Below are 25,104 nucleotides of genomic sequence, written 5' to 3' on the forward strand. Positions count from 1 at the left end.
CCACAGCGAGAGCCCTTTGGACAGCTTACCAGAAACGCAAAGGCTGGTCGTTCTCCCGTAGCCAGGCATAGCCCAAGCAGCAGGGTGAATCCTGTCACCTCCCCTTCACCGACTCGGGCCGCTCCCTGCTGCCGCTGGTGCGGACGCGCGGGCTCGCGCCGCTCCATGCCATCGCCGGCGCGGGCTTGGGCTGCAGCGAGAAGGAGCGAGGCGGGCACGGAGGAGCAAGGCGGACGCGATGGAGCGAAGCGACCGGGAGGAGGTGACCACGACAGACGCGAACACGGCGAGCGGATGTGGACGCGGACGCGGACAACGGTATCACAGTCATCGACCGATTGCACCGCCTGTTGTTTTGGTAAGAACACTTGTAAGACCGTGGTAAGACGCTTGAGAGTTGAGTGCCTTGTTTTTCCTTGTCCACAACCTAAGTAGTTGGTAGGGATAATACTTTTGTATTGTCTTTTGCTGTCTTCTAACAATGACAGGTTGTTCGTATCCACCGACTTATGATGGTACAGGTGCTGATGAGTACATGGAGTGGGAAATTACCATCGATAACATATTTGCTACTCGCTTTATATGTCCAAGGAGGAAGGTAAAAAATACAGTTAGTGTTTTGCGACATTCTGCTTTATCTTGGTGGGAGTCTTTAGATCCTTCTGATAAGCCTCAAACTTGGAATGATATAAAACTTCTTATGCGAGAAACCTTTGTTAATCCACCTCCTGTTTTGACTTCATATGATGAGGTGCACCATTTAGAGGAAGAGTCTGTTGTTATTCCTCCTGCTATGCCTAACCTTTTGCAGGACAATATAGAAAAGAGCGAGGATGACGTGATAGAAAATGAGAAGCTCACAGCCTCATGTGAAAATTCAGAACCATCAACTATTACCCCTGCTGAACATAAGAGCAAAGGTAATGCCCATGATGCTAAACTCACAGAAGGTGAGAGTTCTCTTGATGTGCTGAATTTTTCACCAATCATGCTATGATAGAGAAAATTTTAGTGAAGCATTCGCTTGATTTACCTTTGTCACAAGATGATTTGCTTGATGTTTCTTGTGACGAAGATGACTTGCATGATGATATTTATGTTATACCCATGCAATCATTGAAGAATGATCACGCTATATGTGTGCTGAAAATGAGCACTTGTGCTGAAAATAGACTTGTTATTCATAATGCTAGTGAAGTTGATGAGCTGAAATTGTTGTCTTCTTTAAATACTTTGGGTTACATTGAATTTGATGTTCCGTGTAATCTTAGTTCTTTAGAGGAGAAACTTTATGCATATGCTGATTTGCCATGGTTCTCTAGACATACATATCATGTTTTTGGTAAATATAACAACCAAGGGCAATATTTAATACAACGAGTTTACATTTGTACAAATCCAAATTCTCCTTTAGTTGTGCAAATTAATGATCAACTAGAGGACAGTAAAATCAACATTGTTGTTATGCCATATTCCTCTAGTTTTACTTTTCGAATACAAGTGGAATCCAAAGAAAGGGAGCATATATTTCTTGTTAGTACTAATCTTTTACAGGATAGTATTGGCAAAGATTATGTGTATTTCAATCGAACATACTACATGTCTGTAGGACAAGACATGCTACAAACCTGGACATGTGGTTATATTCTTTCTCACAACATTGTCCATTCCCATTATTTTGGAAACATCGTTTGTCCTCATGTTGTGCAGGATCGACTTCAAACAAAATCGACACCGATGACGGCTTTTCGTCAAGAAAGGGATGATGATGAGGACATGACCTCTATACATATGACCATGCTTGGAGAACCATATGGAGACCAAGGAGATCAGCAAGGGTGTCCTAAGCAAGAAGGAGGCCCGAGGCTAATTCGGTTTGAGTCCCCGAGGTGGAGGCCCAAAGCAACTCAAGTTCGAGTCTGTCTTGGGTTTCAGGACCAGTCTGCCTTAAACTGGTCACCCAGGACGCATCTAGACTCCGTTTTCAATGATCCACATATGGATAGAAAGCTAATTGGATAAGGAAGCCAACCCAATTGGTTTCATGTCAAAAGACCTACGGAATCAACAGAAATCATCGAAACAAGTCAGCGTCCAGAATCTGTCAGGGTGCTGCGACACCGTCTTTTGGCCTGTTGGACCGTGTATCGTGTTTGGGCCCATTAGGGGGCGTGTCCAGGGGGGTGACGTCCAAAACTCTATAAATATCAGCCGTCACTCTCCTTAGGGTTTGAGGTTTTGTTTAGTTCTTGATTTCCTCATGAAACAGACATCGTTTTGTTGTAACTGTCGCCGCCAAGGCCGCTTGCTGTGAACCAGGGCCCTAGTTCTTGATCTTGTTCACCTGTGGCGATTAGTCCTTTCGGATAAAGACTTGAACTCCTTCTCGTTATCATAAGCCTCATATTTATTTGCAATTTCAGATTACGTTCATCCTGTTCTTGCTTGTGTTCTCGATTTGCTTGCAGGAAAGCCTTCTCGGCGAGGTCAATCGCGTTCACATAGTTGATAACCAACAGAGCAGTGGTGTAATGGTTGCGGGGGTCCGAATCAGTCTTGGTTCGAAGTCTAGACCGTGAACGTCGAGTCTCCACCAATCGACGCTATCATACCTTTCGAAAGATCGGGCCTAGTCTGCATCACTTCCGACCAGAGCTGACCGGACCTCTTGTACACCCTATCTTTCTCCTTCTCATTTGTAACCCCACTGCAAACTTCAAGCACCTAGGCTCAGAAATAAAGTCATCGACCGACTCAAACTGGACGTAGGGTATGTTGTCTGAATCAGTATAAACCCTATGTCATTGAGTGCTAGGCCACCTCCGACACAACGTACGACAAAACTACAAATGTTCACTTGTTGGCCACTTTTTGCACCGACACCAACATTTTACTTGATGAAGATGGTAGTTAGCTTAGTATCTTAGTCATTAGAGCTAGTTTAGTAGTTTACCATGTGTATTCTTATTTTAAGAGTTGTTGCTACCGAAATGCTAAGTGTTGCATCATCATCGCATGCATGTAGAGAATGAGTTGGTAGAAATTGTGACCATCAGAGATCATGAGTTCAAGGAGGTGATTGAGGAGTACGAAGAGGAGATCCTCGTGTAGGAGGAGGTCCCGGAGCCATCACTGACTAACTGAGCTGACACCGTGCCTGCCCAAGCCAAGCCTCGTTGCATAACCCTTATTTTGAATAATCACTGGATATATATATATGTGATGTGCATTTACATTACAGGATTATTGTTGAAACTATATGCATAGATATACCTACCTATGAGTCCTACTAGCTTAGGCCGCGTAGCTACTATGCTTAGGTTTTTTGGTAGCGTGAGTATCCTGTCGTTACTCACAATAGGTGATTATTAATATTACTCTCATGATAAAATGATGAAAGGAAATTGAGACCGGGCAGGGATATGGTACGGGTATTGGTGGGTGTAGGAGGTTGTGTCCCGTGACCAACAGGGCATAGCTTGGTTACATTGTTTTCCCTGTCCGTGTCGGTTAAGGACCGACCGCTGCATTAGATTCTAGTCAGGTCACAGACTTATTATCCTAAGCACATACTTGCTTATGGGAGTGGGAAGGCTCGTTGCTCTCTTGTCATGGGTTCCAGCTCTTTCCGAACCGACTGATTGGAAATGGGGATGGTGGAGGTCTAAGCACCGCATTGAGTTTGGGACTCAGGTGTGGGGGCTTGGAGTCCAAGTTTGGACAGGGATCTAGACCCCTTGATAGGAGAGTGGTGGGTTGGTTCTGCTTGTGCCTAGGGTACAAGCGGAGCGTGTGTTTCGGGGTACCCAGCTGGGCTATATTGATTTGTGAATCGCCATGTAATATGGTATGACTTATCTACGATCTAGCACCGTAGTAAGAACTGGAAGATGAAAGATGGAGAAATGGACCTGATTGCTCAACTCTTGCATGAAAATAGAATGGGTGCTTACATAGAATGGTTAGATAATGAACTAATCATGACTGCTAATAAGAAACATACATAAAGATGCACTACTAGTAAGGCTTTTTGCAAAAAGAAAACACAACAAACCATAAAGCCTATCATATCATTTGGAGTCGGGAAAGTATTCCCACTAGTCGAGTAAGTCCTGTGAGTACATTGTGTACTCAGGGTTTATTTACCCCTATTGCAGGTACAACTTGAGGAATGGCTGTTGTGTGGAGGATTCTTCTGGTGGGCACAGACAGATCCTTGTATCTTATCGTTAAATGTCTAATTTAATTCCGCTGTTTAAATCCCGCACTCTGAACTTGGTATTGTAATAATGTATTTCTAAGAACTCTTGTTGTATGAAATGGACTAAGTATTGTAAATTCGTTCTCATTATTGGATCCCGTAGGAAAAACGTGGATTATTCGAGTTCTCTCTTAGGGTGTGCTCAATGAAACCATCCGATGTAGCCAGCTTTCGGGGTGCTTAGTGTCTGGTGGAAGACGAGCGCCTCCGGAAGTGTGCTATTTCAGACGATTCTACCACATTTACCCCGCACGACAAAGGGGTATGATTCTATTTGGGTCATTGTAGATCGCCTTACCAAGTCCGCTTATTTCCTCCCGGTGGATACAAGGTATTCAGCCAAGAAGTATGCCAAGTTGTATTTTGACTGGATTGTGACCCTGCATGGAGTTCCTCTTACTATCGTCTCTGATAGAGGGTCAGTCTTTGTCTCTCATTTCTAGGAGCAACTTCAGCAATATCTTGGTACTAGTATCCTCAGAAGTTCAGCTTATCATCCGCAAACTAATGGCCAAACAGAAAAGGGTAAATCAGGTACTAGAGGATATGTTGAGAGCTTGTGCCATTTCTTTTCCTAAAAAGTTGGACGAATGCTTAACTCTAACGAAGTTTTCTTATAACAATAGTTATCAAGAAAGCATTCGTATGGCACCTTTTGAGGCCCTGTATGGCAAGAAATGTAGAACACCTCTTAATTGGGTTGAGGTGGGTAATCGTGGATATTTTGGGCCTGATTTTATCAAAGAAGCTCGAGAGCAAGTTAGCATCATTCAGAGCCATTTGAAGGTAGCTCAAAGTCATCAGAAAATTTATGCGGACAAGCGAAGGCCCTTGCAATTTGAAGTTGGTGATCATGTGTATCTCAAGGTATCTCCCATGAGAGGTGTACATCGATTTGGTGTCTATGGGAAGCTAGCCCCTCGCTATGTTGGGTCTTACAAGGTTTTGGGTCGGTGTGGTTCTGCTGCTTACCGTATCCAACTCCTGGATATTTTGTCAGCAGTGCATAATATCTTTCATGTTTCTCAGTTAAAGAAATGTTTGTGGGTTCCTGATGAAGCTGTGGAAATTGAAGGATTTCCCCTCCACCCCGATTTGTCTTATATTGAGCATCCTGTCAAAATCTTAGATGAAAAAGAAAGAATGACTAGAAACAATGTGGTGAAGTTTTATAAAGTTCAGTGGCAAAATCACTCGGAGGACGAAGCAACATGGGAGCAAGAAAGCTATATCTTGAAGCATTATCCCCACCTTCTTTCTAGTTCACCGAGTTAATTGTTTAAATCAAAAATTATTTCTTATCTCTTTTCCCTCACTAGGCACATGAAATCTCGAAACAAGATTTTATTTAAGGGGGATAGATTTGTAACACCATCGATGTTACACCATAAATCATTTACTAAAACATGTCATGAGTATCATGTTTATGTGTTAATGCATGTAATAGAGTATGTAGATCAATTTCTGTAACTCGAAACGATCGACAAAAATGCGAAACGAAAGTTGATTCGATAGTCATGTTATATCACTTAGGGTTTAAAACCAATTTTTATTAAGCAAAAAATGCTATAAACGAGCGCCTCCGGAAGTATGCTATTTCGGATGATTCTGCCACACATACATAAGCCACTAAGGTTATACTCTGATAATAATCCAGCAGTATGTTATGCTCACAACAATAAGTCAAGTGGTGTTGCCAAACACATTGACATAAAGTATTATATTATGAAAGACAAAGTCCGGGATCATATAATTAGTCTTGAGCATATAAGTACAGAAAAAGATTCTCATGAATCCGCTTACAAAAGGCTTACCACCCAACGTGTTCAGAGAACACTTAGCCGGCATGGATTTAAGGAAAAGCTTATGATTCCTAGACAATAAGGGCCTAGATGAGAATCTGTTTCAAAATATAGAGGTGCATTATAGCTGTTAATCTAATGGCAATTGACTGTGACAATGAGGCACACTCTATGCACTGATCTGTGATAGGATGGAAAAAAGATAAAGTAAGTTAAGTTTAAGTCATAAGGTGAGATCAAGGGAGAGAATGTTAGGTTGATCTCTACCAACTTGGCCCAACGGCCAATTGGGCCTTTGATCCGCGCCCTGATCGAGGGTGCCCAACCCTATATATGGTTGGTGCCCCCCGTCGCACAGCGCCATAAAAAGGAGGTGGGGGCTGGGGCACAAGGCACGAGGTTCACCTGAGCCGCCACAAACCCCACCTATATCCTAACCCTAAGCCGATCTAGAGAGGGGACGCTGCCAGTGACGGAAAGCCGCCACCGCCGCGTCTTCATCGCCGCCTCTGCGACTGCGCCTTCGACACCACCGCCGGACTCCACTGCTGCCCTACATCGACACCATGGCCAGTTCTTCAGCCAAGCCTGCCGATGGTCGATAATGCCTCCCCACTCTCACCCTCTCTCTCTATCTCTCTCAGTTTTAGTTCATGTTCTAGGATTTACTATATCCTAAATACAAGTTTATACCGCTAGATCTACTCCTACTGATCTTAAGTTCTATCAACCCTATCCTTATGAATCCCTTGCTGAGTTCACCTTCTGATCTCTAATAGCACTGTCACCTTCTGATCAACCCTATCCTAAATGCTCCACTTGATTATATTTGGATGACTTTTTTCTCTAATAACATTTTTAATGAATCAGAACTATTTTTTATTGAGTGAAACTTTGTTCCGAGTTCACTAGAAAAAAACTCTAGCTCAAGGAGAAATTTTAAGTTTAGGAGAAAAGCGTCATAGATCATGGGACAAATTTCTAGCTCTGTGAAAATTGTTTTTGGTTTAGGAGAAAATGTTGCTTGCTTCAATAGGGAAAAGATGTTCCACATTAATAGAATATAAAACATGCTCCTTTTGCTCATTTGCGATATTGCAATAGATATCATTATTATTCGACAAAATTAAAACCCAATGTTTAACTAGTCGTTGGAAGTGCTGCAAGAAAGAATAAATATGAAATCAGGAAGAATAAAAAAGAGAGAAAACTAAGGAAAAAAAAGTAACTGCTAAAGAATTGCGTGAAAAAGGAACGGCCCAGGAGAAGCCCGCGTGGGTGCACTCCCCTCGGATGAACAACCCCGGAGGCGGACTGGGGTTTTGGCTACCGCCGCCGCCGCTCACCCAGCCACCCCTCGCATTCGCGCTCGCTCTCGCTCTCCTATCTGCGACGACTGGGCTATAACGCCGCCGCCGCCGCCGCCCTACGCCTGGGCACTTCGCCGGCGACGAGCACCCACAAGGTATGCCCGCCCCTCTCTTCCCTTCCCGCTGTGCGAAACCGAGTACCCAAACCCTAAACTTAAGCTATTTGGCTATTTGTATTCGGGTCCGATTCCATTACAGGTAAACGTATCATGGCTACTAACTTGGTTTTTTTTTCTTTGCAAAAATATGATCCTCAATTAGGTTCTTCTTCCATCATTTGTGTGTTCGTTCAACTGAGCCGCCATGCGCCAGCCACGGTCCGGGCCGGGGAAGAGGCGGGGCCGCGGTCCGCGCATCCCCGCGGCGACGCTTCGGAAGCAGAAGGCGGCGCTGGCGAACGTTGACCAGATCACCGGCGCCAAGATTCCCAAGAGCTTCGTCTTCTCCCGCGGCAAACTCCCCTCCACGCTCCGCCACCTCCAGCAGGACCTCCGCAAGGTCATGCTCCCCTACACTGCCCTCAATCTCAAGGTCCATCCCTAGTTCCCTGCCCCTATGCCATACTATCGTATATTAGCACTGGATGAATGGTTGCCCTTATTCGTGTGCCTCACATGCTTATATAAAACAATTAATTTGCAGGAGAAGAAGCGAAATAACCTCAAGGACTTTGTCAATGTTGCCGGTCCGTTGGGTGTGACGCATTTCCTAATCCTCTCAAACCCCAAAAGCCTGCCACATTTGCGATTTGCCAAATCGCCGCAGGGCCCAACATTCACATTTCAGATAGAGGGGTACTCACTTGCGGCGGACATTGCAAACTCCCAGAAGCGCCCAAGGTGCCCACCAGGGATATTCCAGAACTCACCACTGGTATATGAAACTGCTGTGGATAATTTTGTATCAGGGTAGCTTTAATGTGGATATTGTTCACTGATACCTTGTTTTAATGTTGAACTCATGGATTTGGTAGGTTGTACTCGGTGGGTTGACAGGTCTCGGCAACCCTTTCAGGAGTTTGGTTGAATACTTCCAGCATATGTTCCCTGCTGTTGACCCAAGCACTGTAAGTACCGGACGATAACATCGTGATGAAACTTAATGTCTTCTTTCTGGCATAATCAGATAATAAAACAGTATTTTGCATAATAGGTCAAGCTGGCAACATGCCAAAGGATTCTGTTGTTAAAACATGATAAAGAGAAGGATGTTATTGAATTCCGGCATTACTCCATCAAGCTCCAGCCTGTTGGTGTTAGTCGCAGGATTAGAAAGCTCATGCAAAACAATCAAGTGCCTGATCTAGGAGAATATAAAGATGTTAGTGATTTCGTGACAAAGTAAGTACTATCTTGCCATTTTATTATTATATCGCAATGGTATATTTTTTATTTCCGAGAAAAGATTATTTGCGTAGAAAAACCGTGAAAGCTAACAACACAGATTTAAACTAGTACATGGGATGCCAGTAAATGTTGTGATAAATTAATGCTCCTTCTTGGGGGCACAAAGAAGTACAACATAACAACAGTCAGAAGTGCAGATGGTTTAGCGAAATAACATGAAATACACCATATTATGTCAATATCATTACCATCTTCCAAATATTATGTCAGTGCTCTCTGGTTTGGGTTTTTTTGTTGCGGGTGGGGGTGGGGGTGGTTTTTTTTGCTTTAGCTTATTTATTAGCATTTTTCTCAGCTAAATAGGCAATACTCACCCTCATATCTCATCTGAATAATGCTGATAATATTATTTTCATACTATACACTCATTACTAATGTTTGTGAAGTTTGTAGTAGTCAACCCAGTTAAGTCCAAAAAACTGGTAGAAAGGAAGTCACTGTAGAGCATATAATTTGAGGAATGTGCTGTACTAATGCAGCTCTAGTTTTATAGTAGCATAACTTACTCTAAAAGAACAACTGAGATGGGCTCTGCAACTTGAATAAGTTTGTGTTTTAGTTTACAAGTTGTTATAGCACTAGAAGGGTTGCATGTAGGCCTGATCATGGATCATCATCCAGCCCTAACCCCACTTCAGCCCTAAATATCTTAGAAGTGCCTTGATCCTAATCCAATTCATATTTTAATGGGTATATAATCCGATCCAGTTCTATCCGTTTAAAAGTATATCCTGCTCCCGTCTTGGCCCTTTTAGATCCTTGGGCACGATCCTTTTACAATGTTTGGAATTCATCTAGTCTGCACTTGCTGTTTGATGTGTCGTTAGGGCTGGCCGTCTGGCTAGCCGCATACTAGTAAATCTACGCGCCTGTTGAGCACCTGTGCAGCACATTGACTGCCTAGTGCCTACTTTCAGTTTGAGTAAGTGCTTACTTTATTAGTCATGAACAAAAATACAAAAGTGCTTATTTGCTTACAATCACAAATAATATTATGAAATTACAACAGTCTGCTTAAATTTTGCATAAATCGTAATAGGAAAAATAGAAGAATGAAAGGCCATGAATGCTCAAAGTTTCACTCCTCCTAAGCTCCATTTGAATCTGAAGAAAGGGAAAAGAATTAAATAAGGGAAAATAATTAAATAACAAATTAGTACTTGCTGGCTAGTGTGCAATATAAATAAGGCACACATTTGCCTGAATCTATAGTAAGGCATACCTTTGTACTTAGAAAAATGACCACTAGCGAGTTACAATGTTTACTGTATTAGTAGCATTGAAAAAGATCAGCAAGGCTGTGCGAACATACACATCTTCTCCATGACCATGAGTGAGGTGGCAATTGGCTCCATCACCAGCAACAGTACATAACATTTAGTCTTTATTAAAATATTTTAAAATATAATTTCAAAACAGCATCCCAAAAGGCACCAGGAAAACTGCTTTGTGGGTTTTGAACTCCTGGAAGGCTGGAAGTGCTAAAAGCCAGCTCCAAAGTCTGAACAAATGAACAGCAAAGCACAAAGACAGGCTCTAAATTTTTATGGACACATGAATACAATACAAGATCCTGAAGGAAAGAAGTAGCTTTTACAGAAAAGAATATGGGGAAAGAGTACAAGTACTTCTTAGGCATCACCAGACCTTGTTTTAATTTTTATGCCAACACTAGAGAGGAAAATAGTCTCCCAGCTCTAAATTGCTAAAACATGGTCAGGGGATCAAGAACATGCAGTTGGATTTGTTCCCCATTCAAGAACATGGGAGGTTGGGAGCAATCATCTGTACCTGGGTCGGTCACTAATGGTGGAGAGGCCAAGCCTTCGGACGGAGGAGCTGACACCCTGGATCAGATGGCAAGGGATCTCAAAGAGGCAATGCCTCACTGTGATGCCCTAGCGCTGGGAGGCTTATCTCCTATCGGAGAGGATGGAAGAGGCACGAAGGCCCATACCTCCGATCCAAGGGCCGACTCCTTGTAATGATCCACGCGGCTACACGGGCCAACATCGAGAATCCGATCCATGTAGAGTCCTTCCAAGACAGTCTGATCCAATCCAACCCTTTCTTTGTATGCTCATATATAATTCATAAAAGACAGTCCACGAGTTGGGGTTCTAGTTCGGCCCTCGGATTTTGACAGCCCGTTACCAGGCCTAGTTGCATGGTAGTAGGGTACTATATTTGACATTGCCCATACAGATACTGATCAATTATGTGCATTCGCAATATTTGACACTGTTCTGCTAACACACATGCTCTTCATATAAGAAGTCTTGAAGGCAAGCAACTGAGCAGGCCTTCCATTCATTAGCTACAGTGGTGACATATTAAGCTCTACATGTAAAATTACACTTGATCTCAACATAGGTAGCATATGCAGAAGAAGGCTTCAGTCAAAAAGACTAAATTGTGTTCATGAATGCAACGGAATCTATCAAGTGCTTTCGTTTTGAGAATACACCTCTATAAAGATCCAAATAGATTTGCTATAACCACCTATTGTCGAATTCTAGAGCTATATATGTTGCACCCTGTTATGTGGGGCTGACAATGCCAGCAGCCACCTAGGGACATGCATGGTCAGCAGCCGCCTAGGGACATGCATGGCCAGCAGCCGCCTGGGGACATGCATGGTCAGCAGCCGGTGGTAATTAATAGCAATTAGCAGTTGGTTGGGAATTAGGGGAGTAATGGCTAGGCTAGAATTGAGGAGCTAGGACTCAGGAGACTTCTATTTATATCATGTATTCGGCTGAGGAAGGGATCAAGCAATGAACGAACCTATTCCTAATCTCCTTGTTCTCTCTTAATCTCATCCCCTTCATCTTAATCTCATCCCCTTCAACATAGGGCGTCCAGGGGATAAACCCCACGCCATTACCAACCCAAGCTACGAGCTTCGTAGTCGAGGGCCAGCTACCTTGAGCACCAACGCCCTTGACAACCTGGTTTCGGCTTCCAGGCGTTCTTCATCCTCTGCTGCGCCACCACCACCCCATCCAGCCACCACCCCGCCTCCCACCCCAGCCTCACAAATCCACCTCAGCCGCTTCCATATCATTCCCCATGGCCGAACCAACCACAGCCGATTTGGCCAAGCTCATCCAGTCCCTGACCGGCCTCCATCAGCGACCTCCAAGGGCAGGTCGCTGCGCTGCAGCAGGCGCAGACACCAGTGAGCTCCTCAGGATCACGGGGCTCAGGCCATGGCGAAAACCACGGCGATTGTCCGCCCCGGTTCCAGAAGCTGGCGTTCATCAACCGCTGCGAGTCCTACTTCCATCGACAACGCATCGCGGCTGAGGAGCAGGTTTGGATGGCCTCCTACAACCTGGAAGGAGGCGCCCAGATGTGGTTCCTCCAAGTCCAACAAGATGAAGGCACTCCATCCTGGCGCCGCTTCACCGAGCTCCTCAACCTCCGCTTCGGTCCTCGTTGGGTGAGCTCATGGCCTGCAAGCGAACCGGCTCCGTCAGTGACTACCAGGACCGGTTCGAGGCCCTGCTCCCCCGCGTGGGTGCGCTTTCGGAGGCGCAGCAGGTCCAAGCCTTCACCCCTGGGCTTCAGCCGCCTCTCAGCCTCGACGTTGAGGCCCACAACCCCCAGTCGCTCGTCGTCGCCATGAGCCTCGCTCGCAAGCTGGAGGTCCGCGAGCAAAGTAGGGTCATGTCAGTGTATGAGATTGAAACTACGAAGTAATCACATGGCCAACTATGTACAGTTGAGCATACCTTTACGAGCCAGAAAACTAAGTGAAAAGACTAGGCATCGGACTTGGCACTTAGCAGGCATTGAACTTCAGATAGTGGATTTTATGTTTTAGAGAAATGGTAACAAGTAAAGATCTTTTGACTTGAGTCAGCAAGTGTCTCATTTTTCACCTGAAATGCTCTGTGGCTGTGCATGTCCTCTAAACCATTAATGCCATTATCTTTTACCTTTCAAGTTTTCATTTGCTAGTTTGCTGTCCACAGATTATTTTGGTCCAGGTTGTTACTTTTATAGATTCAATAACTGTGATCCAAATATCATCACCTGGTGTTGTGTTTTTTTTTAAAAACAGTGCACCAATATATATTGTTGCTCAGATTTAATTTGTGTACACATTTGCCAGAGCTGGGTATGGATCAGAAAGTGAAGTAGATGATGAAGCAGCAATGGTAAGCCTGCCAAGTGATGTTGACAAATTAAACCGGGCATCCAGAAAAAGTGCTGTCAGACTCCAGGAGATTGGACCAAGGATGACTATGCGCCTAGTTAAAGTTGAAGCTGGGCTATGTTCAGGAGATGTCTTATACCCATGGCCTGGTGAGTTCCACTTAATACTTCGAACACCTTAATTTATTACTAAGTATTGATGCATCTTTGTTTTTTTTGGACTGATTTCCTTTTTATGATACAGTGGAGAAGGAAGTGGTGGGAAAGAAAGGAACAGAAACTGGGGAAGAAGTAGAAGGACAAGAAGATGAGGATAATGCTGAGGCCACAGATGAATCCGAGGATGAGATGGAGGTATAGGATTTTAGATGTATATCAGACAATGCAAAGGCAGACGACGCAGGTGTTTTGACAGTTTTGGATGTTTCATGCTGAAACCAACGGGCCTTGTGCCCTACAACGTGATGCATTCATGCCAATTTTGTGACTGAAGGTGCATTGCATTCCTTGCCACAAAGTGTAAACATTGTTTTGCGGATGCTTACCTCTTGAGTTACGACTCAGGTTTGGGAATAGTTTTTTGGTTCGCAGTCTAAGATTTCTTATTCTTGTCGGGGTTTCAGAGGGATGGACATGATGCCCTACACAACTACGAAGGCTTTGTTTGGTTATGCTGGTGCTGGTAGTGGGTTGGCATGATGTTCTTCCTCATGTTTGTAGGGTTTGTTATGGCCATATGGGTGCTATTTTGTTTTCCCCCGGTGGGCCCTTTTTTCTGTATTCTCTGATGAGTAGGCTGAGTGGGGTGCTTTAGGGTCTGTCTAAATTTAGCTCTGCTCAACTCCACCCTGGAGCACCTTTAAGAATCTAGGATCGATGCTACAGAGGGATGTAGATATTGATGCGAAAGTTAGCTACAGAATCAAAGCAGGGTGGATCAAGTGGCGATAAGCTTCTGGCATTTTCTGTGACAAGAGGGTATCACAAAAGTTAAAAGACAAGTTTTATAGAACGACGATTAGACCGGCTATGTTGTAGGGAACAGAATGTTGGTCTATAAAGATTTGACATGTTCAACAACTAAGTGTTATAGAAATGTGTATGTTGCGATGGATTTATGGTCACACAAGAATGGATTGAGTTCGGAACGATGATATACGTGATTGTCTAGTGGTAGCACCAATTGAAGAAAATCTTGTCCAATATTGGTTGAGGTGGTTTGGCCATGTCCAAATAAGATCTCCAGAAGCACAAGTGTATTATGGAGTCATAAGCCAAGCTAATAATATAAGGAAAGGTAGAGTAAGACCGAAATTGATATGGAGAGACAATAAAAAGATATTTAAAAGCTTGGGATATACCTAGACATAATAGGAGTGCTTGAAAAACAGCTATTGAAGTGCTTGAACCGTGATCTGGGGCTCTTGGTGGGTTTCAACTCTAGTCTACTCTAACTTGTTTTGGACTAAAAGACTATGTTGTTGTTGTTGTATTAGATGTGCTCCATAAGTTTAACTTCATTTTTTTTATAGGGCAGAGTTTGTTGAGCTATCCTTGTTTGGCTAACGAAATTGAAAGGAGAGCTGAAAAAGATAGAACGTTAGCAGTCCTAAACAAGCTCTTTGTTTCAGTTTGGTGACCTGGCAGGTGTTTAGCCGCCATGTATCCTTATATTTTACCCTGAGAAGCGCTAGGGGCAACGAGGCAAGGTCACATGCTGTATTTTACCCCGAGAAGCGCTAGAGGGGCGACGAGGCAAGCTTACATGCTGGAGGCCTGAAACTGAGAGGATCCGAGATCTGAAATGTCATGCTAATTGTCGGCTGATCTGACAGGTAAGGACTGCTTGTGCAGGCAAGTTCTCAAGATTCTCAAGCTTGAAGGCCTGAACTGTCCTTCACTCCACATCAGAATTAAGAAATGCATGCAGTGTAACCTTACGATTCAGGGTGCATTGCAGATTTGCATTGTACTCCTACTTCACACGAGAGAATTTGGAACGAGCCATCGCCCGGCCACTTCTCTTGGTCGTGTGAGGGGTGGGCCTGGGCTCGCAACTCGCACGTCGCACCGCCCCCGGCTCGCACTCTCACTGCGGGTGGGCTACCTGCACGGCCGCACCACCAACCTGTCCCCCCTTTCCCCTCGTCCCCGTCCCCGTCCCCGTGTGATCTACCAGCACCACTCAGTCCTCCCACGTGACTCTCTCGCTCTCATTCAGTCGTTCACACTCACACCCCACCACCCCAGCCGCTCTCTCTACAGTCTTCTTCACTTCTCAGTCTCCCACCACCACCGCGAGAGCGAGCGACAGAGAGAGCAGGCAGCGGCAATGGCTGGCGCTGGGGACGAGTACTACTACGGCGGGCCGGGCCCACGCGGCGCGCCTCACGGCCTGCTGCTGGCGGTGGTGGTGGGCCTCGTGGTGGCGGGCCCGCTGTTCCTGGGCGACGGCGGCGAGGCGCTGACGGAGGCCGTGGCGGAGCTGCTGAGCCCCGTGGGGCTCCTGCTCCTCCCCGTGTGCCTGCTGTTCCTCATCCGCCTCCTCTCCTCCGACCGCGGCGCCGCGGCGCTCGCCGACGTCTTCGCCTTCGGCGGGTCCCCCGACGCCGTCCACCGCGTGGGAGGCTCCCCCGTCGGCGTCGCGTTCATGCTCCTCCTCATCCTCGCGCTGCTCTACTACCGCTCCTCGCTCTTCGGCGGAGACGGCGGCGACGACGAGTAGGAGCCGCGGCGGTTGCAGGCGGTAGTCGGCGCGATCTCCGGCCCCGGCCGGTCTGTCGGGTTGTTTTGTGTAATGCGAGGTTTGCGAGGGGCGTGGGTGCAAAAACGCGTGTGTAAATCGTGTGGAGCCCTGGAGTAAATTAATCTACTGTTTGCTTCGTCGGTTTGTGATGAGGGGCTCCTGAAGCTTCTGTGCCGCGTCGGGCCATGTGCGTGCTTGTACTCTTCTCTTCCCCTGCCTGCGTCTCGTCGGTGCCTCGGTGGCCTCTGTCTGTTTCGCTCCGCCATTCTCTACCCCAGAACCACAAGCAGTCAACGAGTACACACTGTACGAGTGGACTAGTAGGACTACTGATCCCGTCATCCTGAACGCCAATGCGTGCCGGTAAATTTCATGTTTTACCTTTGCAGTACAAACAAGCAAGGAGCCAAGGACCGCTCCTATAAAGTGCGCCTCAGAATTTCAATAAAAAAAACAAAAAGAAAGCTGTAAAGTTGTCCTGGTCGGTGCCTCCGTGGGCTCATGTAGTTCCCGATTTTTTTCAACCAAAAAATACGATTTTTTTTAAAAAAATTTCTACAATGTGTGGTCGCTAGATCAAACCTAAATCAATTTCTCGTGTCCGGTTACCTAGTTACGTAAAGCACGAGAAGACTAATCATAGAGCAGCACGGATCACGATCATGAAAGCTCCTGTGCTTGGCTTCGTGAATTAATTACGTGAGCTACTTGTCAGCAGCGCTACCCATGCACCTGAGGAAGAAGCTGCTGCTTCTGGCTTGGCCTACCGGCCCACCATCATTCGGCCCAAGAGAGTCACGAAGCCCAGCTCGCGGGTGATTGGTCCATCCTAGATCAACTAGGAGACATAGTATAATCAGGTGCTAACACCGTCTCAATCATGTCCATTCCGACACTGCCACCCCCTCCTCCACCGCCCTCAACTCCGCACCACCACTACACCCGACTCAATCGCGCTCGCGGCGCCATGGAACCTTCCCTAAAGCAAATCCTCGACGCGCTCAACTCCCGCTTCGACGAATTCGACCGTCGTCTCGATGACCGCGACCGCGTCTTCGCCGACTCCCGCTTCGCCACGCTGGAAACCTCCATCTCCACCCAAGCTATCGGGCTCGAGCGGTGCTTGGCGGGGATCGAGTCGCGGCTTTCGGATCCGGTGTCTGCGTCCGTCGAACAGCGCCTCGCCTCCCTCGAAGCATCCTTCGCCGACGGCCACGCCCACCGCCTCACCGATCTGGAGACCAGCAACGACGTTACCGTCAAGCAGGAGTTCGATCCGCGGGTGGCCGCGCTTGAGAAGGTCTTGGCAGATCTCGAAGCGTGGCGCCCAGGCGTGGACGACATCCAGAAGGACGTCCAGAAGCTGGTGAAGAACCTCGACCGCTAGGCGTTCGACGAATCGTCTCACCGCCCGGTCGCGCTTCATTCACCACCGGCGGCGACAAGTCTGCACACCACATCGCCCAGTGGGCACCGTGTCGACATAGGTACACGAGATGCTGGGTCCGGAGTCGTCACGACTTGGACCCATGTCCCGGCCAATGGTATGTCCCCTGACCACCACTCTCGTCTTCCTGCATCTGAATTTCGTCCACCGCCCATCGTCATTCCTCCGCGCCCGGCGCCTGAGCAAGTTCACCATCCACCCCCACATCTATTTCGCCCCCCCCCCCCTCCGCCACCCAGCCCAATTTTCATCCCAGACCCCTCCATCTCCATAATCACCCTCCTCTACCACCAGTTCACCCTCCCTACCTTGATCCCAACCGTCCCAATCAGCTGACTGGCCGACTTCCTAAACTTCCCTTTCCAACGTTCGACATGGTCAACCTGAAACGTTGGCGTTCCCTATGTGAGAAATATTTCAACACGTATGTTGTTGATCCTTCTATTTGGATTAGTTTAGTCGAACACTATATGGAGGGTCCAGCAGCGATTTGGTACCAATCTATTGCCCCCCAGCTGCCCTCGGCAACTTGGGATTCCTTTTGTCGTTTGCTTCACGAATGATTCGATCGTGATCAGCATGAGCATCTCCTCCGTCAAATGTTCAGTATCCATCAACAGATGTCTGTCTCAGCTTATGTCACTACATTTTCACAGTTAGTCGATCAGCTCATTTCCTATTCTCCTAATGCCGACCCACTATTCTTCACTCAACGTTTCATTGATGGACTTCGTTATGACATTAAAGCAATAGTTCTTGTTCAGCGTCCCCAAAATTTCGATGATGTTGTTCATCTCGCCTTACTGTAGGAAGAGGTGGGCACGACTCCTAATCCGCAAGCCCCACGTGGAGGTGATTGGCAGGCTGCATTTTGTCCTTGATTGCCAGCGGCCGCAGCAGCACCCCTGCCACTGCCCCTGCCTCCACCACGTGCTGACAAGGTGGTGGCTCCAGCTGCTGTTGCTCTGACTGGGGCAGTTGCTCACCCAACCCACCAAACCATGGTGGCTTTCAAGGCGTATAGGTGGGCTCTTGGTCTGTGTTTCAAATGCAACGCCAGGTGGAGTAAGGACCATGTCTGTGCTCCCGAGGTTCTTCATGCAGTCGATGCTCTATGGTATTCATTTTCTTCCGAGGATTCATTAGATGATTCTATTGAGGAGTTTTCGCCTACTGAACATTGTTGCTTAGCACTCTCCAAATCTGCACTTTCTGGTGTGCCAGCTTCTCGCTCTATTTGCTTCACAGGCTTGTTACAGTCAATACTAGTGTAGATTTTGATCATCTCAGGCAGCTCATCTTCCTTTGTGCATGAAGCCTTGGTCCCTCGCTTGACAAGTTTTGTTTTAGTCCTAGTGTCTAGCTCTGTCTTGGTTGCTGGCGGAACTCAGCTCACCAGCTCGACCGTGCTGCTTCAAGTTCCTTGGTCAGTTGGTGATTGTTCTTTTCAGTCTGACTTCAGGGTGCTACCGTTGGGCTCCTTTGATGTGGTGATTGGCATGGATTGGTTGGCAACATACAGTCCTATGCAGATCCGTTGGTAGGAAAAGTGGATGGTGATTCCATACAATGGTCAGTTAACTGTGTTGCAGGGGCTTCCAACTTCCTTCCCTTAGCAGCTGTTGCTTCACATTGATTTAGTGGATGTCGTCGAGGCAGCTAAACCGAATTTGTCACCGTTGCCAGTTGAGCTACAGTCCCTGTTGGATGCTTATTCTAACTTGTTTGAGCCTCCTACTTCCTTACCACCATCAAGGGCCTGTGATCATGAGATACCCCTGATACCAGGAGCGACAGCTGTCCTCATGAGACCTTATCGGTACCCACCGAAGCTCAAGGATGAGATTGACAAACAAGTGCAAGAGATGTTATCCTAGGGGTTGATTAGGCACAACCATAACTCCTTCTCTTCCCCGATACTCCTAGTATGCAAAAAGGATGGCTACTACCGATTTTGTGTGGATTTCCGTCACCTCAACGCCTTGACACTGAAGTCCAAGTTTCCTGTCCCGGTGTTCGACCAACTCATGGATGAGATAGCACATGCCTGCTGGTTTTCTACTCTGGATCTACAGGTTGGCTTTCATTAGATTTTGTTACGCGAAGGTGAGGAATTCAAAACGGCATTCCAGACCCACTTAGGCCAATACGAGTTTTGTGTGATGGCCTTTGGACTCATAGGAGCACCAGGTACATTCCAGGGTGTGATGAACGCTACCCTTGCTCTCGGACTACGCAAATTTATCATTGTCTTTTTTGACGACATACTGGTGTTCAGTCCTTCATTTGAGTCTCATGTCATGCATCTTCAACAAGTCTTTGATTGGCTCCGGCGTGATCAGTGGAAGTTGAAGAAATTCAAATGCAGTTTTGCTCGATAGTCCATATCCTACCTAGGCCATGTGATTAGTGCAGATGGTTTGTCTACTAATCCTACGAAGGCGTGTGCAGTTGTCGACTGGCCGGTCCCATCCAACATCAGAGAACTCTATGGGTTTCTCGGTCTGGCAGGTTATTATCGGAAATTCGTCAGACATTTTGGTATTCTTGCTAAGCCCCTAACTGAGTTGCTCAAGAAGGATCAAGTCTTTGTGTGGACCCCTGCTCATGCTAAAGCCTTTTCACTGCTCTAAGATGCTCTCTGTTCGGCCCTAGTACTTGCTCTTTCCGATTTCAATCGACCATTCCACATCGAGACAGATGCTTCTGGTATAGGGATTGGAGCTATTCTCCAGCAAGACGCCCATCCTATTGCTTTTATTAGCAAGCCGCTTAGCAAAAGAAATCAAGACCTAACTGTCTATGAGAAGGAATACTTGGCGATATTGTTGGCAGTGGATCATTGGTGACATTACCTTCTCCAAGCAGAGTTCTATATCCACACGGATCATCAAAGTTTAACACACCTAAACGACCAACGCCTTCATACCGCATGGCAGCAAAAGGTGTTTGCTCGTCTAATGGGTTTCTAGTACAAGATTCTATACAAGATGGGGACCAAGAATGGAGCCGTTGATCCCTTGTCTCGGCGTCGCCATCCCAAGCAAATTCTGGCTATCTCCTCTATCAAACATCAGTGTTTGGATGCTGTGGTGCTTAGCTATCATGCTGATTTAGAGGCTACAAAGCTGCTATCATAGTTGGCCACAAACCCGAAGTCCGTTCCTCAGTATTCTCTGGTCTAGGGTGTGATTCGCTACCGGGGGCGCATTTGGCTGGGATCCAGTAAAGCCATCCAACAACAGGTCTTGGCAACCTTTCTTGCTAGCCCAATGGAGGGTCACTCAGGAGCCCCAGCAACATACTCCAGACTGAAACGTCTATTCTTCTGGACCGGCATGAAAGCCGATGTCTGGCACATGGTGCAATCCTGTTCAGTGTGCTTACAGGCTAAACCTGACCGCGCCCATTACCCAGGTCTTCTACAGCCTCTGTCGATTCCTACAAGCTCCTGTGAGATCATTTCAATGGATTTTGTCGAAGGACTTCCAACATCAGGGTCTGCCAATGCCATTTTGGTCGTTGTCGATAAGTTCTCCAAATTTACTCATTTCATCGTGTTGAAGCACCCGTTGATGGCCAAGATGTGGCTCAGCTGTTCCTAGACAATGTTTACCGCCTTCATGGTCTGCCCACATCCATCATCTCTAATCGCGACAAGATCTTCACAAGTCTATTTTGGCAAGCTCTATTTAAAGCAGCCGGTACTTCTCTCCGCCTCAGCTCTTCGTACCACCCGCAGACTGACAGACAAACTGAACGGGTAAATCAATGCCTCGACACCTTTCTCCACTGTTTTACTCACTCCTGCCCCTCCTAGTGGCATCGCTGGTTGTCACTTGCGGAGTAATGGTACAATACATCCTTCCATTCTGCATTGGGCAAGTCGCCTTTCGAGGTCCTATATGGCTTTCCTCCTCGACACATGGGTCTGGATGTGGAATCGGTTGCTCCTGTCCCAGATCTGCAGTCCTGGCTTGCTGGTCATGCACACATGCAGGAGCTTATCCATCAACACTTGCTGCGTGCTCAAGACCGCATGAAACGTCAAGCAGACAAAGGTCGCTCAGAGCGAGTGTTTTCAGTGGGTGACAAGGTGTTCTTGAAGCTCCAACCATAGGTGAAGTCTTCTCTGATGCGCCGTGCGAATCACAAGTTGTCATTTCGCTTCTCTGGCCCTTACAAAATTCTTGAGAAGCTTGGGCCAGTGGCTTACAAATTGGAGTTGCCACCATCTTTATCTATTCACCCGGTTTTTCATGTTTCCCAGCTGAAGCTGTCTCCAAGTGCTCAACAGGTATCATCTGCATTGCCATCTGACTTATAGGCTTTCCAAGTTCCACTTCGTATTCTGCAGCGTCGCTGGACTTCGGGAGATCACCCCATGGAGCAGGGTCTCATCCAGTGGTCGCATACTCCACCTGAGTTGGCTACCTGGGAGCCGCTCGTCACTCAGCGTCAGCAATTCCCCCGTGCGCCGACCTGGGGACATGCCGGCTCTGAAGACCCGGGGAATGTCAGCAGGGCTAGCCAGGCACCTGAAGAAGAAGCTGCTACTTCTAGCTTGCTTACTGGCCCACCACCGATTCGGCACAAGAGTGATTGGTCTATCCTGGATTAACTAGGACACATAGTATAAGTAGCAAAGAGAAATGAGGAGAGAGACATGAACAGAAAATTATAAAACTCCAAATTAAGTCTTAATCATTCACCGTAGCTCAATCGTTGTAATTTCTATTCTTCCTGCACTTTCTTCTTCCCAGCGCCGTCGGGTGCTAACACTCCTGCATCCTGAACTCTTCCTCTCTCCACTGCTCTGCCCTCCGCAGCGCCACGGACGCGTCAGCCCCGGTTCGGCGCGTCCAGAGCCATCGGAGTTGAGAGGAGGACGCCGTCTTCCCCTGCCCGCCGCCACCAACTCTTCCTCTCTCTACTGCTCTGCCCTCCGCAGCGCCACGGACGCGTCAGCCCCGGTCCGACGCGTCCAGAGCCATCGGAGTTGCGAGGAGGACGCCGTTGTCGTCCTTGCCTCCGGCCGGAAGCCGCGGCGCGACCACCTCCACGGCGCGTCGGCAGCACCCACGACCGCAGCCGCGCCCTCCGCCTCCACCCGGCGTCCATCGCCACCGATGCAACCAGCTCGACGTCGGCTCGCCTCGATCGCGTTCCGCCACCCGCAGTGCCACGCGAAGCCCCTCGTCGTCCGCCGGCGCCCCGTCAAGCCAACTCGGCCCCGATCCTCCCCGCGTCGAGCTGCTCCACCGCCGCTCGCGTTTGCCAATCGCCGCGGTATCAACATCATCGCGGCCTCGTATCCTCCGGCGCACGGCCGCCGTCACCGCACCGCTGGTGAGCCCCTTTCCCTGCCAAAGTCCCACCTTGTTCCTGGCCGCCGTAATGATCTGCCTAAGACCGTCCGTCATGCCAAGTTGGTGCCTTGCAGGGAAGGCCGCACCTTGCTCGAGCCCTTCTTGCGTGGTTGCCCTGATCCGCGTCGTCGCCTCGAAGCTGCTGCCGAGCCGGAGCCCCCTAGGACCACACGGAACCGCCTCGGCCTCGACCGCTCTGCCTGCACCAGACCCGACCTGCACCATGCGGACTCCCGGCGTCGAGCCCTCCGGTGAGGAACCCACCCTCAAAGCCCCCACCTTTTGTGCGTTAACTCTTTACCTGGTTGCCTGTCTGCCCGGCCTTCGAGCCGCGTCCTGAATGCCGCGGCATGGACGCCGCGACCTGGAACCCACGATCACGGTCACCAGCACGGGCACGGCTTAGCCGTCGCGCCGCTCACTGTCGCCTTGGCCCTGGTCTCGCCCAGCGCATGGCACGCCGTGTGGCGGTTAGCCACGCACACGACGAGGCCCCGTCGAACCACTCACGGACACCTGCACCGCTGCCCGGCCTTCGCGTCGCCGCCTCTGTCTACCGGCCGTCGAGCCGCTACCCCTGTCGCTCGCACCCGCGTCCCGCACGCACCCTTGGACACAGCCCTACACGAGCGCACGGGCACGAGCACACAGCACAGCTGCGGCCCAGCCTCAGCCTTGACATCACAGACACAGCCACACCATGCCGGTGACCTTAGATTGCACTCGGTTGCAATGGGCGCGCAGCAAATCGCCCGCACGGTTACCAGCACGGACCCACCGGCCCTGTAGCCACCAGGGAGCGCGGCCAAAGCTGGGCCTTTCCGTCTTCACCCACACTCCGGGCACGCTCACGATGCGGCGCTCGCCCAGTCACATTCACCATGGCAAAGCCGCCGCTCTGCACCGGCCAATACGCCACTTTGCACCAGCCAAACGGGGTCACAGCTCTCCAAGCGGATGCCACACCTCCACGGCATGGCATCACTACTGCCCTGGCCTTGCACAAGCCCAAGCTCCTGTTTTTCGGCCTTGTGGTCGCCGTTCCTGCCTAACCGGCCCTTGAGCCGCAATCTTGAAGCCGTGGCCGGGACGCTGCCGGACGTCCACACTCGTTGCAGCCTTGTCATCATCACCCGCGCAGACGCGCCAGCCACGGTGCTTGCGCGCACGCACTCGCGTAGCCCGCGGCACCACTTGGCACGCCTCAATGCCGGAATGCCGCCACTGCACACGCACACGTGCTGGCCCGCGTTGTCCCTTGCCTTCACCTGGAATCGGGACCAAGACGGGGCCTTTCATGGCCGTTCGCTGTCGTGGCAACGCACCTGCACGCGCTGCCGCTCGACCGTGCTTCTGCACGTCGCTGCTCACCCGAGCCCCTGCACACGCATCCCTGGCCATCGCCCTGTCCACTGCCCCCGCGCGTTCTTCCTTGGGGATTGGGGAAACGCCGCAGCCTGACGCCCACGGCCACGTCTCACGTGCGCACTCGACACACTGAGACCACACAGCCACGCCACCTCGGCACGGAACCACCGGCTCGCGCAGCACGGCGATGCCGCGCAACTCGCGGCCGCCATGGCCTTGCCGCCGCCAATGCACTTCTGCCTTCCGGGAACACACAGCCCCATGCCGCCCGGCAGTGGCCAATCTTGATTTTAGCTTAGGGTATGCCGCTAAATTTTTTTTATATCTAGTTCGCTAAATCTATTTTAGCAATTCGGTAATAATTATAAATTTTATAGTAAGATTCGGTATATTCAAGGATTAGATTCAGGCCATTCACTAAATACAATATAAATAGTTTAAATATAGATATAAAAGAGTACTAGAGACTTACAAGACTATTTTTCTCACTAGTTTATTCGACGCTTATGAAGGGACATGAATGTCTTGACTATATCATTTTCATCAACTTAAAAAAAAAAATATCTCGCTCAACGTGACTAGACAATCATTCAAAAGGCTAAACAATAATTTTCTATAAAAACCTGAAGAGCAAAGATTAAATTACCGTAAAATATTGCAGACAAGACGTGCGAGAAATAGACGACGATCCTCCAATTTAGAGCTGGGCAGAGGGCGGCAGCCGGCAGGCACCAGGGGCCAGGGCAGCACCGACTCGACTCACCCGATCAGGGCGTCAGGCGCAGGCGGTGTGTTCCTCCATGGCTCCGTACTCAAATTAGGAAACTAAAACGTCATGTACAGAGTCGGAGACTCAGAGTGCGCATACCGTATGGGTTCACTTGCCGAGTGGGCCATGTTACATGGGCCTCCCGTCATCAAGCGATGGTGTCCAGTTATGCTTTTTTCTTTTTCTTTTTTTATAAATACAACATATACACTATATTATATAGTATATATATACTACTTGCCGCCGGTTTTATAGGGTATGCCGGTGCATACCCGGCATACCCTGTGGCTCCGCCACTGTCGCCCGGCTCATTCGACTATTCGTCCGAGCACCCACACAGCCACACGGCCCCGCACGGCCTTGCACGAGCATGGCGCCCTGCCCTTCCTTACCGACTGGCGC

The 25,104-nt window shown here is 48.5% G+C and overlaps 2 protein-coding genes across 2 annotated transcripts; both read left to right on the forward strand.

The window, feature by feature from the left end:
• The first annotated feature begins 7,352 nt into the window (after window positions 1-7,352).
• LOC136539912 (peter Pan-like protein) lies at window positions 7,353-13,674 on the forward strand. Its single transcript, XM_066531895.1, has 7 exons — window positions 7,353-7,528; window positions 7,695-7,964; window positions 8,076-8,306; window positions 8,407-8,499; window positions 8,586-8,773; window positions 12,960-13,153; window positions 13,248-13,674. Exons 2-7 carry the CDS (start codon window positions 7,737-7,739, stop codon window positions 13,361-13,363), a joined length of 1,050 nt encoding a protein of 349 aa, XP_066387992.1. The 5' UTR covers window positions 7,353-7,528; window positions 7,695-7,736; the 3' UTR covers window positions 13,364-13,674.
• Window positions 13,675-15,189: 1,515 nt separating this feature from the next.
• On the forward strand, window positions 15,190-15,881 carry LOC136539913 (uncharacterized). The gene has a single exon (XM_066531898.1). The coding sequence runs from the start codon at window positions 15,336-15,338 to the stop codon at window positions 15,726-15,728; it is 393 nt and encodes a 130-aa protein (XP_066387995.1). The 5' UTR covers window positions 15,190-15,335; the 3' UTR covers window positions 15,729-15,881.
• The last annotated feature ends 9,223 nt before the right edge of the window (window positions 15,882-25,104 follow it).

Source organism: Miscanthus floridulus, chromosome 2, assembly GCF_019320115.1.
Source record: "Miscanthus floridulus cultivar M001 chromosome 2, ASM1932011v1, whole genome shotgun sequence".
NCBI classification, from domain to species: domain Eukaryota; kingdom Viridiplantae; phylum Streptophyta; class Magnoliopsida; order Poales; family Poaceae; genus Miscanthus; species Miscanthus floridulus.

Coding starts and splice junctions, on each gene's coding strand:
- LOC136539912 (XM_066531895.1), top strand. CDS start 7,737: ATGCGCCAGCCACGGTCCGGGCCGGGGAAGAGGCGGGGCCGCGGTCCG. Junction 7,965..8,075: donor ACACTGCCCTCAATCTCAAG/GTCCATCCCTAG, acceptor ATTAATTTGCAG/GAGAAGAAGCGAAATAACCT. Junction 8,774..12,959: donor GTTAGTGATTTCGTGACAAA/GTAAGTACTATC, acceptor CACATTTGCCAG/AGCTGGGTATGGATCAGAAA.
- LOC136539913 (XM_066531898.1), top strand. CDS start 15,336: ATGGCTGGCGCTGGGGACGAGTACTACTACGGCGGGCCGGGCCCACGC.